Source organism: Aquarana catesbeiana, linkage group LG03, assembly GCF_042186555.1.
Source record: "Aquarana catesbeiana isolate 2022-GZ linkage group LG03, ASM4218655v1, whole genome shotgun sequence".
NCBI lineage: Eukaryota > Metazoa > Chordata > Amphibia > Anura > Ranidae > Aquarana > Aquarana catesbeiana.
In genome coordinates, this window is record NC_133326.1 from 409,694,316 (window position 1) to 409,713,433 (window position 19,118).

Here is a 19,118-nt window from a genome sequence, read left to right on the forward strand (position 1 = left end):
AATTTACCTCCCTGCCTATCTGTCTCACCTCTGTACCCCCCCTGCTCTTCTGCCTCACCTCTGTTCCCCCTGCTCACCTGTCCCACTAATACACCTTTTTTCACATCTGCCCCACTGCTCTACCCACCCTGCTTTTCTGTCCCACCACTGAACCCCCTTGCTCATCTGCCCCATAACTGTACCCCATGCTCTTCTGTCCCACTGCTGAAGCCCTTCTCATCTGCCCCATCACTGTACCCCCCTGCACATCTGCCCCACTGCTGTACCCGCCTGCTAATCTGTCCCACCTCTGAACCCCTTCTGCTAATTTTCCCCACCGCTGTACCCTCCTGCTCATCCGCTCCACGGCTGTACCTTCTTCTTATCTATGATATGCGAGATATCCAGCTACCTGTCCTGGGACACTTATCCTGCTGATCCACCTCTCGCATCCAGCCGACGTGCTTGTATGGGATGTATGTGGCAACCAAGAGAGTCATCTTCCTCCAGATGGTGGATGGGACTAGCAGGACTGTGATTGGCTTTAGCAGCAGCCAATGACAGCCTTCCTCCACCTGGAAACAGGGATACCCCCCCCCCGCAGAACTGCACCCAATCTCTTTCCCATCACAAAAGCTGGTGATCGCAGCTACAGCAAAGTTGGAGAACCAAACAGTGTTTCCCATGTGTAGGGGCACAGTGCCCCCCCCTCCCAGTGCCGATGCGCGTGGGGAATTCTGAAATTGGAATGCATTATTGTCTCTCTGACACTTCCCTGCGCTGCTCTGCTGATGAGGAGGGAGTCGAGTGCCGACAAAAGAGGCTTAGAGTGCCGGGGGTTGCCTACCCCTGCTATAGGCTAAAAAATAATTCCTCTGTATAATGAACTTTAGAAAAAAAAAAAAATGTACAAACCTCCTCAGTTATCTTGGCATTTGTCTTCTCCAGGATCTCAATCTTTGACTGAAGGTCTGCAACTGTACAGCTGAAATATAAAGAATTACAGGTCAGCAGCCACAAAATGTCCTATTTGGTCAGTCATTTAGTCTCTGTAGTACTGCTCGTAATGAATGTGTTAGAGATCATCCCCGTTTCATCATAGAAATGGGAGGTAACTGCTAAGTGTGTGTTTATCTGTACTGATTTGTAATATATGAATATTACATCATTATGTTTATTCAAATACATAGCGACAAAAAATCCTACCTTAAGTGTCGGTTTAGCTCTTCCACATAGTGTTTTTGATCCAAAACATTTGCAATTTCATCTGCTCTGTATAAAAAGAAAAAACAAATATTATACTGCACTAATAATTATACTGCACTAATAATGTATTTAGATGGTCTTAAAGTTCCTTAGATCAAGCCACACAAGCTTCAACAGAATTCTGCTGAAAAGGTGAGGTAACTAAAATTGATGCATGATTTATTTTTTCCAGGGCAAAGCAAACCCAAGGCTGAAGTGACTAAAACCCTTGACTTATCGAGTGTGGCTACTGAAGAATGTATTCGAAAAAATGTTTTGTGCCGTTTTCAACACTAACTTGATTGTTTAAATTACATCGTCAATAAGGACTTGGAAATGTAAAATGTTTCGAGGGTTTATCAAATAAGACTGCAAAAGCACAGGTACACTTTAAAATAAAATTAGTTGCACACTGTATACATTTGTATGAATTTTGAATTCCAACAGTACTTTTTAATTTTAATCCAAATGTTCATAACATATGCAGATAAGTGGAATGACATTGCCCCGCTACGAAGAGCAATTTGTACATTTCTACTATGGGCCTTTTGATTTGGCAATACTTAAAGGATAAGTTCACCTTTCGTAACATGTTACACCCATATTCAGGGTGTAACTTGATACAAATGGACCAGCCCCTGCACCTCCCCGATTCCCGGATCTGACAGCTAGCGGGGATCTTCTCTCTCTGCTAGCTGTCACAATTTAAAAGAAACTTGTCTGTCTGCCCGTCCGCGTCACTCATTCAGTGTCCCGTGAATGGAAAACTACAAGGTCTGGCGGGCTTTGCGGCTGTCGGCTTGTAGTTTTCAATGAACTACCATGGTGCTGTGGAGCGCCGTGGTAGCTCATTCTCTCTTCCTGTCAGATTGTATCTGCTTGCCCGTATGGGATTTACGGGCACACAGATACACTGGCAGATCTGCTGGAGACCTGCATGGCACCAGTGATCTGCTGATCGCTGGTTTAATACTTTACAGGCTCTAAGAAAAGAAATAAATAAGAAATGCACATTTTTTACCTGCAAAAAAAGTGCATTTATTTTTTTCTAAAAAGTGAACTTATCCTTTAAGATAAAAGAATAAAGGGAATGTTGATTTGTAAATTCCTTATCTTAGAGTACAGTACAGGACAAATGGCTGTTGTTAAAGACCATGGGTTATTATGCAGGCTACTGTCAGGTTACATAGGTTACATAGTAGGTCAGGTTGAAAAAAGACACAAGTCTATCAAGTCCAACCTATTTGTGTGATTATATGTCAGTATTACATTGTATATCCCTGTATGCTGCGGTCGTTCAGGTGCTTATCTAATAGTTTTTTGAAACCATTGATGCTCCCCGCTGAGAACATCGCCCGTGGAAGGGCATTCTACATCCTTGCCCCTCTTAAAGAAGCCTCTACGTAGTTTAAGGTTAAACCTCTTTTCTTCTAATTTTAATGAGTGGCTATGTCTTGTTAAACTCCCTTCCGCGAAAAAGTTTTATCCCTATTGTGGGGTCACCAGTACGGTATTTATAAATTGAAATCATATCCCCTCTCAAGCATCTCTTCTCCAGAGAGAATAAGTTCAGTGCTTGCAACCTTCCCTCATAACTAATATCCTCCAGACCCTTTATTAGCTTAGTTGCCCTTCTTTGTACTCGCTCCATTTCCACTACATCTGGTGCTGGACCGGGCACTGGACTGGTGCCCAGAACTGGACAGCATACTCTAGGTGCGGCCGGACCAGAGTCTTGTAGAGCAGGAGAATTATCGTTTTATATCTGGAGTTGATCCCCATTTTTTGATCCCCTTTTTAATGCATGCCACTAGATCTGGTAGCATGAGCTTTAATAGAGAAAGGAGGAAGTAAGCCCTGGGAATAAGTTGTCTCATCTACCAGCCAATTGTAGAGCTGGAGACAGGATGTGCTTCTCAAAAGCCTATAGGGAGGACAAAAATGTCTCAGTTTAGCGAAAAGAAGCCATGGCTGCGAAGTAGACTCTGACAGCCCTGACAAGATCTAAGGACTGCAGCAAAATATCCTTGGCATGTTTCCTTACAGGACAGAGGAAAATAGAACCTTGGGTAGAAAACAAAGTCTTTGTTTGAAGACCACGTTGACCCTGTGCAATAAAAGAAACGGCTCCTTAAAAGAATAGGCTGCCAGCTCAGAAACGCATATAATGCCCTGTACACACAACCAGTTTTGCCATCGGAATAAACTCTGAAGGTTTCCAACTAAATTCCACTCAAGCTATCCTGCATAACACGGTCACACCAAATTCCAACCGTCAAGAATGTGGTGACGTACAACAAGTACGACAGGACAACACGTATGACATCTCGTACTTGCATCAGAGCATGCGTCATTTTTGGTACGTTGGAACAGCATACAGACGAGCGGTTTTCCCCGAAAGGAATTTGTTCCGTCGAAAAAATATAGAACATGTTCTCTATCTAAGTCCGTCTGAATTTTCGATGTAAAAAGTCCGATGGGGCATACACACGGTCGGAATATACGATGAAAAGCTCCCGTCTGACTTTTTCTGTCGGAAATTCCGACCGTGTGTACGGGGCATAACAAATGTAATGGTTATGAGATAGGCAACATTATGCGAGGTCTCTCAAAGGGATATCTCTGATTGGCTCAAAAGTGTGTCTCTGTAGTACAGAGATCACTAGGATCAGATCCCAAGGCTAACCAGGAGGTTAAACGGGGGGAGTAACATGAACAACTCCCCTAGCAAGTAAATTCTTGATAAAGTGTCTAAAGAGTTAATGAAGTGTTTAAAAAGGAAAACTTCTCCAAAAGGTGAAAAGATCCACCATCTAAAGACACCTAGTTTTGACAGGTTCCCACTCAGGCCCCCCTAGGTGACTCGAGCAGAAGTTCTCTTCTACCCCTCCCTCCATTGAGGTGGCGCAGTGCCACTCATGCACGTGCACCTGGCTGTGAAGCTGCAAGCTGTCACAGGTGCCCACACTTTTGATGCCGGCGCCAGGAAGAGGCGAGGGAGAGAACCAAGAGTTCCGGCGCCCGCATTGCTGGATCGTGGGATAGGTGAGTGTGTGTTTATTAAGTCAGCAGCTACATTTTTTGTAGCTGCCGAATCTTAATAAACACAAAAAGGAGTGGAACTCTGCTTTAAGGGTCCTACAGTTGGTCATTTGTATCCACTAATTCGAGAGGATACATAGCAGGATGAACCCTTTTGAGTATTTGAAGTACTTTAAAATCATAAAATTAATGATTGATGATTCAGCACATGGCTGGTGCACTCTGTTTTGCAAGATAATATAAGCCTTTGACTTGAAAAAAAATTATATATGCATCTTAAAGCAGAGCTCCACTCGTTTTTGTGTTTTTCTAAAAGTCAGCAGCTACAAAATGTGTACTGTAAAAACTAGGTACCCACTCCCCCCTCCCCCGCAAAAAAAAATTACATGCCAAATGTGGCATGTAAGAGGGTGAGGAGTCCTTATATTAGGAACTTCCACTTTTGAGCGGAACTCTGCTTTAAAGTAAACCTCTGTCACTGACTCAATTGTGCATAACTGACGCAAGCTTCATGGTTTCCTACAGTTGGTCATTTGTATCCAGTGTTTCGAGAGGATCCATATCTGGACATGCTGTGTTTTAATGCCATTTTTCAAGTATCTTTGTGAGTATTTGAAGTATTTTCACAATAAAGTTCATAAAATATTCTGCATAAGGTCAGTGCGCTCTCCATTTTGTTTTCTAGTGTGGCTTGAAGATTTTCCCAGACTGGGGAAATCTGCAATGCTGAGAACACCACTATCTAATTGCAGCCTTATTGGAACTTTGGACAATTCGCTACCATTAGTGGTGCATCCTGCAGCACTTAATTCCTGGCTAGGAGCAATTTTTATACATATTGTCTTGCAGTCTATAAACAAAAAGATGTAACAAAAAGTAAATACTTTATTTTACTAGAGCTTACAAAAAGTAAATATATTTTATAATATGTTTCCTTATAATGACACTAAAATTATAATTCTTGTTCAAAGTTTTTTACAAATGAAATTTTTTTTTCAGTTTTGATTTTTTTTTTTTATTGTAACAAAAAATGAATGAACCAAATGAATGAAAACAATTTAAAAAAAAAATATTAATGGATAAAAAAAAAAATTGAAATCCGTAGAAAAATAATAGCGAAGGGAAAAGGGTAAAGACGAGTTAATAAGGGCTGATTGAACTTAAATAAGGGTTAATAAAAAATTAACTAAAAACATCACAGCGGCAGCTGCAGCTAATACTCTGCAAGTTCTGGCTGTCATTTTGACAGCTGGAAAATGCTAGTAATGTGGGGGGGTAGCAAAAGCAGGGGGAGAGGGTTTGAATTTTATTGTGTCCAAGGTTCAGAAAAGGTTAAATAGAAGATATAATATAAAAGCCTCTCCTCTGATGCAGGTGGCAGAAATTGGTGAAAACAATTGGGCTTGGCTTATACTATCTTGTTAAACTGCTCTTGATTCGGTCTTAACTCTTGATGTACCATGCAGCACACAATAAGGATACTTGGACTCCCGCTGATTTGATTTTAAATTACCAGCACCCTTTTTAGTGTTTGGGATACATGTGGAGACAACCATTTTTTTACATGTTTAATGCTGCTCAGTTTGCTAGAATACCTGTGTACTGAGGAGACTGAAGATATGGGTATGATTGTACTCTCAGAATATAACAGGAAATCACATGGGCCATAGTGGCTAAGATGATTTAGTATCTGGCTAAGATGATTTAGTATACAGTATTTGGTACATACCATCACCCTGCAGTGAGCCTATTCATTATGTCTACACATCTGATGTTTACTATACTATACCATTATTGATTGCTTGTGTTGTATCAAAGGATTTCCAGCCACCAAATGTATTCCATATGTCTTTATTGTAACAGGTGAAACTGAGATGGAAATACGCCTTATAGATCTGTGGGAACAATGGTGTTGTGTACTAAAGTAATCATTAAGGGGACACACTGTGGACAGATACCAGACTTGTGAACTGATGCACTTGAATGGAAAAGACAAATACATATTTAAATTTACCTAGTGTGTCTGCATTGTCCCCAGACACTGGATTATTAATTACCCAAGATACATTACTGGACTCTGGGATCTACAGGAGGCCAGGCCAGGTTGATTTACAGTTAGCATAATCTTATTATGTAAGTTTACTTTTACTGTGCATTCGAACAGGAGATACACTTGGGAAGACATCAGACACCCCGCAATGTTACATAAAATGTGAATTGTTACATAACATTTTTGGGATTCATCTCATATGCCTGCAGTGTTTCTAAAAGGGCAATCAAAAGAGTAGTGAACTCCAGTTTCCAGAAGTAGGGGGAGGTATCAGAGGTGCTGCCCGTGAGTCATCCTGTCCTCCCTGAGTCTTTGCCCTGACCTAGATAAAAACAACCACAATGTTGCCTAAACAATTTTCCTACACTAACAAAAAAAACTATTCTAGCACATTAGAGGGTTCTACATTCACTTTTTGGTATTTTTTTCAACATTTATTTTGGTATATGCATTGGTTTTTGTACATGGTGATTTGCTGGGTCTGCAGAGCAGGTGTTTTGTAGGTTTTTTGGAAACTTTGAGTATAGAACTCGGTACTGCTTTATTTATAGTAACCGTTAGGGACCTTGACACAGTTTGACAGGTATTTCTGGCTTAATAATACTGTGCATATTTGGGATGCACACAATAACATAACATTGTCTTCTCATGAGCAATGTAAATCTTGACCCCATCCTGGGGAAAGAGGAATAGGGGGGTGGGGATTATAAAAGTTAAGAACACTAGATGCCTTAGGTCAGCACCACACAATACTCAATGCTACAAAAGACACAAGCCAGCAAATATATATATATATATAGATCTCTCGATCTCTCTCTATATATATATATATATATATATATATATATATATATACATACACACACACACACACACACACACACACACACATACATACATGGTATATATTTATATTACAGGAGATGGTCAAGGACTGTGGATATGCTAAAGAAGATGATTAGATAACAGCAGACGTGCTACAGAAGATATTCAGAGACAAAATATATGCTACAGGAGATATTCAGAGAGTACACGCTACAACTGTAGTTGGAGACTGAGGAAATGCTGTAGAAGGGACAGGCTGAGATATTTTACAAAAAACTGCAAAAATATCAGCAACCCTTTTACATATCACTGATATATATATATATATGTCAGATAAATATTGGGACGTCGACACAACTCTAATCTTTTTGGCTCTATACACCACCACAATGGATTTGAAATGAAACAAACAAGATGTTCTTTAACTGCAGACCTTCAGCTTTAATTTAAGGGTATTTACATCCAAATCAGGTGAACGGTGTAGGAATTACAACAGTTTGTATATGTGCCTCACACTTTTTAAGGGACCAAAAGTAATGGGACAGATTAACAATCATCCATCAAACTTTCACTTTTTAATACTTGGTTGCAAATCCTTTGCAGTCAATTACAGCCTGAAGTCTGGAATGCAGAGACATCACCAGACGCTGGGTTTCATCCCTGCTGATGCTCTGCCAGGCCTCTACTGCAACTGTCTTCAGTTCCTGCTTGTTCTTGGGGCATTTTCCCTTCAGTTTTGTCTTCAGCAAGTGAAATGTATGCTCAATCAGATTCAGGTCTGGTGATTGACTTGGCCATTGCATAACATTCCACTTCTTTCCCTTAAAAAACTCTTTGGTTGCTTTCACTGTATGCTTCGGGTCATTGACCATCTGCACTGTGAAGCGCCGCCCAATGAGTCCCGAAGCATTTTCCTGAATATGAGCAGATAATATTGCCCGAAACACTTCAGAATTCATCCTGCTGCTTTTGTCAGCAGTCACATCATCAATAAATACAAGAGAACCAGTTCCATTAGCAGCCATACATGCCCACGCCATGACACTACCAGCATCATGCTTCACTGATGAGGTGGTATGCTTTGGATCATGAGCAGTTCCTTTCCTTCTCCATACTCTTCTCTTCCCATCACCTTGGTACAAGTTGATCTTGGTCTCATCTGTCCATAGGATGTTGTTCCAGAACTGAGAAGGCTTTTTTAGATGTTGTTTGGCAAACTCTAATCTGACCTTCCTGTTTTTGAGGCTCACCAATGGTTTACATCTTGTAGTGAACCCTCTGTATTCACTCTGGTGAAGTCTTCTCTTGATTGTTGAGTTTGACACACATACACCTACCTCCTGGAGAGTGTTCTTGATCTGGCCAACTGTTGTAAAGGGTGTTTTCTTCACCAGGGAAAGAATTCTTTGGTCATCCACCACAGTTGTTTTCCGTGGTCTTCCGGGTCTTTTGGTGTTGTTGAGCTTACCTGTGCGTTCTTTCTTTTTAAGGATGTTCCAAACAGTTGATTTGGCCACACCTAATGTTTTTGCTATCTCTCTGATGGGTTTGTTTTGTTTTTTCAGCCTAATGATGGCTTGCTTCACTGATAGTGACAGCTCTTTGGATCTCATATTGAGAGTTGACAGCAACAGATTCCAAATTCAAATAGCACACTTGAAATGAACTCTGGACCTTTTATCTGCTCCTTGTAAATGGGATAATGAGGGAATAACACAAACCTGCCCATGGAACAGCTGAGCAGCCAATTGTTCCATTACTTTTGACCCCTTAAAAAGTGGGAGGCACGTATACAAACTGTTGTAATTCCTACACTGTTCACCTGATTTGGATGTAAATACCCTCAAATTAAAGCTGAAAGTCTGCAGTATATCTTGTTCTTTTCAATTCAAATCCATTGTAGTGGTGTACAGAGCCAAAAAGATTAGAATTGTGTCAATGTCCCAATATTTATATTTAAATATTTATTTTCTATCAGACTCTTTAATCTCCTAGACAGCAGCATTTAGACTACAAGAGGGAGCCAGGCAGTTGTGCTGCATTGCATAAAGGCTTGCAATCGGCATTCTGAAAGGAGGAGAGTAAGCAGAGGGATGACACATGTTGGGGGCAAAAAAGTCACCAGAATGTGATGCTTTTCTGCAGCAAAGAAAAGTAGAGTCACATTGCTGTATTGTTTTGGCTATTAGGACAAGATGGACAAGGATATAAATCCTTTTGTAACTCAGCTCTCAAACATGCATTTCAGTTTTAAAAGCAGATAATCCTTAAAAAAAAAAAAAAAAAGCACCAATCTTCTCACTGCCTCACCTGGACCTACATTATCTCCTAGGAGGAGCCACAAGAGTCATCGTTTTGAATAAGCTTTGGGGATAGCAAGTATCAGGTCAGCTAGGTAGGTTTGGGTAGGATTATTGTGTAATGGTTAGAAACAGTACAAAATGTAAAATAGAATAGCAGATTGGGAGGAAATGTTGTTTTACATAAATTCAAATCTTCTCTTTCTAAAACTGTCCATAGTAAATTTCATCAGCCATATCATCCAACGGGTGCTTTGGTGGTTAGCTGGACATCACAAAAAATAAAAGATTGTAGGAAATAAATATCTAACTCCTCAAAAATCACATTGAATTGTACTAAACTGCATACCAGCCTTCTGTCACTACAGAGTTTATTTTTTTTTTTCTAGTTACCTTTACCTAGCTTGTTGAGCCCAAAATGTAGTTTTTGACATACGTACAGCACAGGACAGAGGTTCTTAAGCCTGGTACACACTGAGTTTTTTTGGGTTGAAAAAAAACAAAAAAACTGTCTGCTCCGGTGCACTAACAACCTGACGTTAGTACAGCGATCTGTTTGTTTTTATTGAACCAAACAATGTCATCTGGTATTTGGCCCGTGTGTACAGGGCTTAAGTCTTAACCATGAGTTAAATGCAGCTACCGTCAGGTAATTAGACGATAGCAAAAAAAGCTGCACAAACATCCCTTATATTACTCATCTCACTCTCAGCAAGCCTAATTTTAAAAGCAATAGGGAGATCATAAGGAACAGTGACGAAAGACCTGTGTACTATGCTGTTCCCTTAAAAAAAAAAAAAAAACTGAGGGGCAGGCAACACAGGAAGCAAATGCTACAGACCCACAGAACAAACAGGTCAAGAAGGGGCTTGACAGAAAACAGAGAGCAGCTTTTAGCACCTTATGCCCAAAACTGGCACCAGAGGAGATCTGAAACAGTCCACTTGTCAAACATAACAAATGTGTGAAAAAAAGACTAGGTGGAAGCCTTAAAAATCCAAGAAACCCATGACTGATGCTGAAAAACCCATGACGTACTATCGGATTCGGTAGAATGCACTTTAACTTTACAGGACACAGGCAAAGTATTCATATAGCCTGTGACAGAGGCTCATGCCTTCAGGTGATTGGACAAGTACAGGACACAGGCAAAACATTCATGCGTCGTGGGACATGCCCAAACAATGAAAAAAATTAGGATTTTTAAAACAGCTTACCTGTAAAATCCTTTTCTTTGAAGTACATCAGGGGACACAGAGCCATAGTAGTTACTATGTGGGGTATAGGCCACCTGCAGGTAATACACTGGCACGCCCTAAGACAAAAAGTGCACTCCCTATATAACCCCTCCCACTACTGGGAGTACATCAGTTTTGTAGCAAAGCAATACACGTGTATACCAAGAAGGAAGGGACCTCTGTGTCCCCTGAAGTACTTCAAAGAAAAGGATTTTACAGGTAAGCTGTTTTTAAAACCCTATTTTCTTTTCATACATCAGGGGACACAGAGCCATATTAGTTACTATGTGGGATGTCCCATAGCAATGCCAACTGAAGGGAGGGAGACGCAACAAAATTAGGGCACCAAGAGATTAGAGGACTTGTACTGCAGCCTGCAGTACACTGCGCCCAAAGGCGATATCCTTTTACATATCCTGGTAAATGTATGGATTGAAGACCAAGTTGTGGCCTTGCAGATCTGAACCATGGAGGCTTGGTGATGCACTGCCCAAGAAGCACTAACAGCCCTGGTGGAGTGTGCTTTAATATAAAAAAGGAGGAATTTTCCTCTTTAAACCATAAGCTTTGAACAATCACTTGACGAATCCAATTAGAAACTGTAGATTTCTACGCTGCCTGTCCTCTTTTAGGACCGTCTGGCGACACAAACAAAACATCTGCTTTACGAATCTGAGCAGTCGCTTTTAAATAGACCTTGACCGCTCTCACCACATCAAGAGAATGTAGTGACTTTTCTTCCACAGAACGAGGTTCTGGAAAAAATGAAGGCAGAACAATATCCTGGTTTAAATGAAAACCTGACACTACCTTCGGTATAAAATTAGGATGAGGCCGCAATACAACCTTATCCTTATGAATAATCAAATATGGCTCTTTACAGGAAACTCTCCTTGCAGAAGATATGGCAACCAAGAAAACTATTTCCCTCGTCAAGAGGATCAAGGGAATATCTTGAATCGGTTCAAAAGGCTGTTTTTGTAAAGCCGACAGTTCTAAATTTAAGTCCCAAGGGTTCAGGGGTGACTTAACTGGGGGATTAATCCGCGTTACCCCCTGGATAAGGTTACGAACCAGAGAGTGTGAAACAAGTGGTCGTTGAAAAAACACAGATAAGGCCGACACCTGGTCCTTGATAGTGCTTAAGACCAGCTTCCTTACTGAACCCATCTGTAGGAACTCAAGGATCCTACCTATGATATATTTCCTGGGGTGCCAACCCATGGATTCACACCAGGAGACATATGCCTTTCAGACTCTATAATAGAAGATTCTGGAGGCCGGCTCCCTAGCATTAACCAAGGTAGAAACTACTGAAGCTGACAGCCCACGGTGCTTTAGAATGTGGGTCTCAATAGCCAAACCGTTAAATTTAGCGTTTGTAAGGAAGGATGGAACACCGGACCTTGCCAGAGAAGGTCAGGCCACAGGGGCAGGGTCCAAGGTTCCCCTACCACCATCCTTATGATCTCGGCAAACCAAGATCTCCTGGGCCACGCTGGGGCCACCAGAATCACCTCCTTTCCCTCTTGCTTGATCCTGCGTAGGAGACGCGGAAGCAGCAGAACAGGAGAGAATGCATAGATCAGTGAAAACTGATCCCATGGAAAGACAAAGGCATCTGTTCCGTATGCCATCGGATCCCTTGTTCTTGAAACAAAGTTGTCAATCTTGTTGCTGAATCTGGACGCAAACAGATCCACGTCCGGAACTCCCCATTTTTGGGATATTGACAGAAAGATGTCGGGGTGAAGGGACCATTCTCCCGGGAACAATTGTTGGCGATTCAAGTAGTCCGCCTGCCAATTCCCCTTCCCTGGAATGAAAACTGCTGATAGGCAAGGGATGTTGTTTTCTGCCCAAGGCAGAATATGATTCACCTCTCTCTGGGCCGCACGACTTCTCGTGCCCCCTTGGTGATTGATATAAGCCACAGCTGTGGCATTGTCGGATTGGATCCTGACAGTATAATTCCGTAGTTTGAGCGTCCAGGCCTTTAGAGCCAGGCGTACTGCCCGAATCTCTGGAATATTGATGGGCAAGGTCCACTCTGATTTGGACCACTTCCCTTGGACAGAGGCTTCTTCCAGGACTGCTCCCCAGCCCAAAAGGCTGGCATCTGTTGTTACTACTTTCCAGGTAACCGGTAGAAAGGATTTTTCTTTTTGAAGATTTTTGGATATTAACCACCAATTGAGGCTCTGACGCACTTTGGCGGATAAACGCATCGGCAGTCCAGAGTTTGGACCTTCTTGTTCCAAGTTGACAGGATACTGGTTTGCAGCAGTCTTAAATGAAACTGCGCATAAGGAACGGCCTTGAAAGAAGCCACCATTTTTCCCAATTAACTCATGCAAAGATGAATAGAAGGATTCTTCTTTGTTTTGACCAACCAAATCAGTTTCTTTAAGGAACCGATTCTTTCCTGGGGCAAAAATACCCTTTTCTGGACTGTATCTATGATCAGCCCTAAGTACTGCAATTTCCTTGATGGTTTTAAGGAGGATTTTTCTAGGTTGAGGATCCAACAAAGTATTCCAGGTAGCTGACTGCGGTGACCAGACTTTGGTTTAAATGGGCTACTGATTGATCTATCAAGAGTAGATCATCTAAGTAGGCTAGTATCATTATACTTTGAGCTCTTAACCTGGCTAAAGGAGGAGCCAGGATCTTTATAAACACTCGAGGTGCAGTAGTTAGCCCGAAAAGGTAGAGCTACAAACTGGAAATGAAGATTTTCTACCTCGAAGCATAAAAATTTTTGGTGAGCTGGTAAGATCGGCACATGGACATAAGCATCCTTGATGTCGATCGACGCCAGAAGTTCTCCCCCTTGTAGGAAAGAGACTACTGATCGGATAGACTCCTGAGAAAAAAACGAGGAGACAGGAACTCTTGGAACTCCAGCTTGTACCTTGGAGCTATTGAGGAAGTCCCCTATTCGTCTTCCTGTCAGATCCTTGAGAACTGCAGAAGAATTCCACCTATTGAGCGAGCGGGGCACCTCCTCATAAGGAGGCTTCAGTATCTTGTAGGTTTCCTCCCCCAAGACCTCTTTTGTCCATGGGGTTAATTCTGAGGATTAAATGATGAAGAAACTCCTGCGCTGTCAGAAATACCTATGCTAAGAGGCACTGCTGCAACACCTAAATGGCTGATCCAAACAGACAAAAGTGGTATGAATAAAGTGAGTGGTGATTGCGCTGTGATAAAAAGGGGAAGGGCGGAAGAGGAAGGGGAAGGGGCTAGCTCAAATGTATAGAGAGGTGAGTGAAAAAATAAAAAAATATATTTAAAAAAAGTATAAGCAGCATGAGGGCTAGTATCATACTAGCACATATGTGGTAACTCAGCAAATACTTATTAGAAAAAATTTCAGTGCAAAAAGGGCTAGTTCATACTAGCACATATGTGGTAACACAGCAAATACTTATTGGTGACTCCAAGTAAATAAATAAATGGTGAACAATCCCACCACCTAGTAGTACAAAGTGCTCAAACAATGAGTCATCAGTTCCAAAAAGGCAAAATGAAAAAATTTTACAAAATATAACAGTATAATGAAATGTAATAAAGTGCGGTCTCATGGGCACTAAATCCGAATAGACTGAAGAAACAAAATTGCCTAAAACGTATAAAAAGCTATAAAATGAGTGACAAATACAGTGTGGGTACAAAAAAAAAAATATATATATATATATATATATATATATATATATATATATATATATATATATATTGAACCAAATAAAAATAAATCAAAAAAAGTCCATGTGCATGAGGGCTAGTATCATACTAGCACATAAAAAATATTGTAAATACTGAAACGAAAAAAAGGAATCTCAGTGCAAAAGGGCTAGTATCATATTAGCACATATGTGGTAACTCAGCAAATTCTTCAAGTAAATAAATAAATGGTGAACAGTCCCACCACCTTGTAGTACAAAGTGCTCAAACAAGGAGTCATCAGTTCCAAAAAGGCAAGTCCACAAGCCACAGGAAAGGGAAAAAAAGTCTTCAGTGGGGACACCTCTGTGCTCGCAAGCAGCTCACCTTACTGCTGCAAGACAACAGCTTGTAATCCAATAACAAATCACCATCAGGCAAGGGTCCCATCCAGTAGTTCAGGCGATTCGGGTGGTGGGTGTGCAGGATGGTATATAAAAAACATAAGCAGACAGTATATAGTATAACTCCGTGGCGGCCAGAGTAGAAAAATGGACAGGACACAGAAGGGGGATGCACTCACTTTTGTAAAGTGTAAAAAAACTTTAGGAGAAAAAATAATGTTTATCTGGGAGATCCTCTCAGATACAAAAAAGCTTTTCCAACAATAAATGGACAGGAAAAAGCATGCACAGTTTGAGGAGGCTTTAGCAAACCCAAACACTGAGTTAAGGAAGCAAAAATGTGGGGCGGACCATACCATTCTCCCACATTTGACACCTCAGAAGAGGAGTCATCAGCCTCACCATGGTTCCCTGAAGGGATTCGTCTTCTCCCGCCCCTAGTTCCTCAGTTTGAGGGTCCTGGGCAACGGAAGAGCACCTGTTCGATTAAAGTCGCTAAACTTTTTTTTTTTTTTTTTTTTAACCCAGCATGGCTGAGGGAAAAAAAGATCTTTTGGTAAAATACACAGGGGCTGCAGAGTTGAAAACAGTTGCAAACATTTCATGGCCCCGATGCTCATTCTGACCAGCCACTCCCTCTCAGGGGAGGATGCCATTTGTAGAGATGAGTAGGCTTTCCAGAGCTTGAGGGGGACCCTTTTAGCTCTCTTTTGGGGGTGTTTTAACCCCCCTTCTGACCTTAGCCCGATGCACAAAGCAGAGGTACTATCAGAAGAAATCACATCCACTGCTTGAGCAATAGTCCAGCCACTGCCGCTGCTATTAATGCTCAGTCTCATGCAAATAGTAAATGTGTTAAGCAGGAAATGCCTGTGTCACCAAAACCTCTTTCATGCTCCCTTTGCTCTCATGTCTCTGCGACAATTTTGCAGCCAGCCAAATGGAGTTTTTTTGTTTTTTTTTTTCAAAACACACTCCTGCATTGGAGGACACCAACGCCGCGGTAAACCTCGCCCCCACCTTGCATCGCGCCCCCCTCCTTTCTCTTTCAAAAAGAGTTTTCCTGCGCAAGCATGGGCCTCCGATCCGATGGGATCGGCTTGTGAGGGAGGAATGGCGTGGAGGAGACCTGGAAGCCGCCCCGTGTAGGGGCGGTGAAAGAAAACGGCATTGCCGATTGTTTTCAGTTCTCCCTTATACTCAGCCTCATGAAGAGTTCAGCCCAGGTGGGGGTGTCTGGAGGAAGCAAAACTTCCCCCCAAACTTACCGGGGGTCTGCCTGCTGGCTGGAGAAAAAGAGGCTGCTTCTGAGACACAGCGTGATCTCTGAGCAAAGCATGAGAAGGTACGTGCTCCATACAGCCCCCAGTGGTGACAAATAGGCATAACAAAGGAGACAATTTATGAGAAAAATTGAAAATTTCTTAGAAAAACTCCACTTACCTTTCCCGCTGCAGGGTTTTTTGTGGTAAACCAACAGACCCAATCTTCACCCTTCACGGGGGGTTCCGTTAAACCTTCAGGAGCTGGGGATACTTGAGGAAACCCACAATCCTGGACCTGCAATAGCACCACCGGCAGTAAACTTTATGGCCTTAATACCAAAAAGTACTGGATTCCGGGGTCCAGCTCTCAAAAGAGAAGCATTCACAGGCAAAACCCTTGTTTCTTTGGACACAAGGCCCGGGTACCATTTAATTTGGCCAGAAAGACACCTTGAATGTATCCGTCTGCATAGCTAGCCCCAGGAGGATTGCTCCAGAGGAGCTCAGCTCAGCACATCTTTACTCCGTGACCAACACCTAGACACTGGTGAAAAAACTGAGGTACTCCCAGTAGTGGGAGGGGTTATATAGGGAGTACACTTTTTGTCTTAGGGCGTGCCAGTGTCCATCACCTAAAGGTGGCCTATAACCCACATAGTAACTACTATGCCTCTGTGTCCCCTGATGTATGAAAAGAAGGGTGGGTAGGTAACAACTAGGCAGACAGAATTGTGTCAACAGGCCCATCAATAACAAGGACTCAAATTTTAGAGTGCTACTGCAAGCAACTTGCAGCTGAAAGCTGCATTCACAAAAGAGTGGACCTCCACCTGGTAGAAATTTTAAAAAAGCATACCGCTGGGCTACAGAGCCCTCGTGCAGAAATGTCCAGGCAACTCCTACGGCTATGGTAGAATGAACATGTAAAAGCACAGGAGGAGATTTGTGCTAGAGAGTTCAAACTCTAGTGATCAGATTTCTTATACATCTTGTGATGGTGGACTTTAAAGCAGGGTGTCCTTTGTCAGGTCCTGAGGACAGGGCACATAGGGAATTTGTAGGTTTGAGATAGACTCTAATGGCTCTGACAACATCCAAGCAATGATACATGCCTTTGCCATATTCAAACGGTGAACAGTCAGACAGGGTTTGTATTTCTTGACAGGTCTATCCGAAAGGAGTAGGGAATCGTGGGAATCTTGTAATTTATCTCCTGATAACTGGTGACTATGAAGGATTTGTTGGGAAAAAAAGGCTGTCAGCAGAATAGGCAGGGCCTAAAGCAAATAAAATAGATGTGGAAGGACTGTTATTTTCAATGCATTACAATGGTTGAACCAAGTAAGCGTTAAGGAGTGCCAGTGTTGGAGGTCGCCCTTGATTCTCTGAAGAAGCGGATCAAAGTTAACCGTATATAGGTCTTAAGGGTTCTGAGTAATGTTCGTCCCCAAATAATGAATATAATTAGAAGTCCAACAAAATGAAAAGTGGGACCGCAAGGACTGGAGAGAGGACAAATTCAATGAAACATTTAGAGCAGAGGATTTGGTTAGATTTTGAAATAGATCCGTATGCTTGTAACTCAGCCAACAAGTTTAGGAGGGAAGCGAGAGGTTTGATAACAAAAAAGATTAAGTCATCTGCAAATGCTGCCACTTAATGTGAGCCAGAGGGTTTGTCATAGCTCCTTGTATTAGGATTTGCATGGACCCTACAGAGTAGCGGTTCCAACAGGATGAAAATTATTAAGGAAAGGGGACAACCCCTGTCTCGTCCCATTAGTGATACTGAAAAAGTCCAACCTGGTTTCATATACCTTGATGGCTGCACTAGGTGAGAAGTAAAGGGTGAGGTTTATTGCCTTCATCTGGATCAACTGTGGGTATAGGATTGTGTATATGGGATTGTATGATTTATTTATTTTTTTTCCCTCTTTTATTGGTTGAATTGGATGGACTTTTTTCAACCTGACTAACTATGATCCAGTGCAGCAGATGGGCCCCCAATCCTTTGTGCTCTAAAGTAGCCCTCATGAAATACCAGCCGACCCAGTCAATGCCTTTTCTGCATCCATAGAAAAGAGCAGAAAAGAATGTCTGGAGGCCGTGCAGCATGGATCAAGTTGAGGACTCGAATGGTATTGTCAAGAGGTTCCCGAAGGGGAACAAAACTGGCCTGATCTCTGTGGATGAGGCGTAGGACAGAAGGGAGTAGCCTGCTAGCCAGCACTTTGGCGAACAGCTTTAAGTCTGTGTTCAAAAGTCTGGGACTGTAGCTCCCACACTGCACTGGGTCCTTTCTCTCCTTGGGAACCAAGGAAATATATGCTCGGAGTGGGTCGACAGGCATGGACTTCTCCTTCATCAACTAACTGAGTGCAGTGGCAAAACTAGGGGCCAAAACATCAAAGAAAGTTTTGTAGTAGGCATAAACCCCCTGTGGGCTGGGTGCCTTTCTGGGCCTAAACAGAGACATGGCCACCTTCAACTCATCAATTTTGATAGGAGATTCCTGCTTTTTACTAACATCGACAGGAAAGGAGGGCATACATGAGGTATGCCCCAGAGGGCAGATAAAGTGGAAGACTGCAAGGTCGAATCCAAAGGCTCATGTAGGTTAGACAGTTTATGAAAAAAAAACAAATATAATTCCTTAGCCATGGAGGTAGAGGTGGACAGTTTATAGCCAGAGCTGGAAACATTGTACGAGATATAGATTCCAGTCTGCAGGCCCCAGTGCCCATGCCAGGAGTGTGCCGGGTTTATTAATTAGTTCATACACGAATCAACGAGCCCAAGGGAGTTTCTGTTTTACGTTCTGCAATAGAAGACTGTTTAAGGGCTCCCAAACTTTAAGTAAAGCGCTATAGGTTGAAAGAGCCAGACTTTTTTATGAAGCTGCTCCAAACAATGTATTTGGGAGAATAAGGAGTCTATATGAGAGGTCCTCTCTCAATCTGTGAACCAATTCTGATCAGTAGAACTTGCATCACTGTCTAATGGGCTTCCTAGAACAAGAGAGGGTTGTGTACAGAGTCGGAGTTCAGAGAAAATTAGTTGGTCAGGCTGCTTTCCATGACTGAGCCAAGGTCTGGGGCCTCATTG

The 19,118-nt window shown here is 42.2% G+C and overlaps 1 protein-coding gene across 3 annotated transcripts in view; it reads right to left on the minus strand.

Moving 5' to 3' along the window:
- Window positions 1–19,118, minus strand: part of RUFY1 (RUN and FYVE domain containing 1) — a 288,027-nt gene that overhangs the window by 103,061 nt on the left and 165,848 nt on the right. For all 3 annotated transcript variants that reach the window (XM_073620729.1, XM_073620730.1, XM_073620727.1), the window contains exons 8-9: window positions 1,186–1,251; window positions 895–964 (exon numbers count right to left, since the gene is read on the minus strand). In XM_073620729.1, the coding sequence (XP_073476830.1) occupies window positions 895–964; window positions 1,186–1,251 (136 nt within the window). The remainder of the gene's footprint in view (window positions 1–894; window positions 965–1,185; window positions 1,252–19,118) is intronic.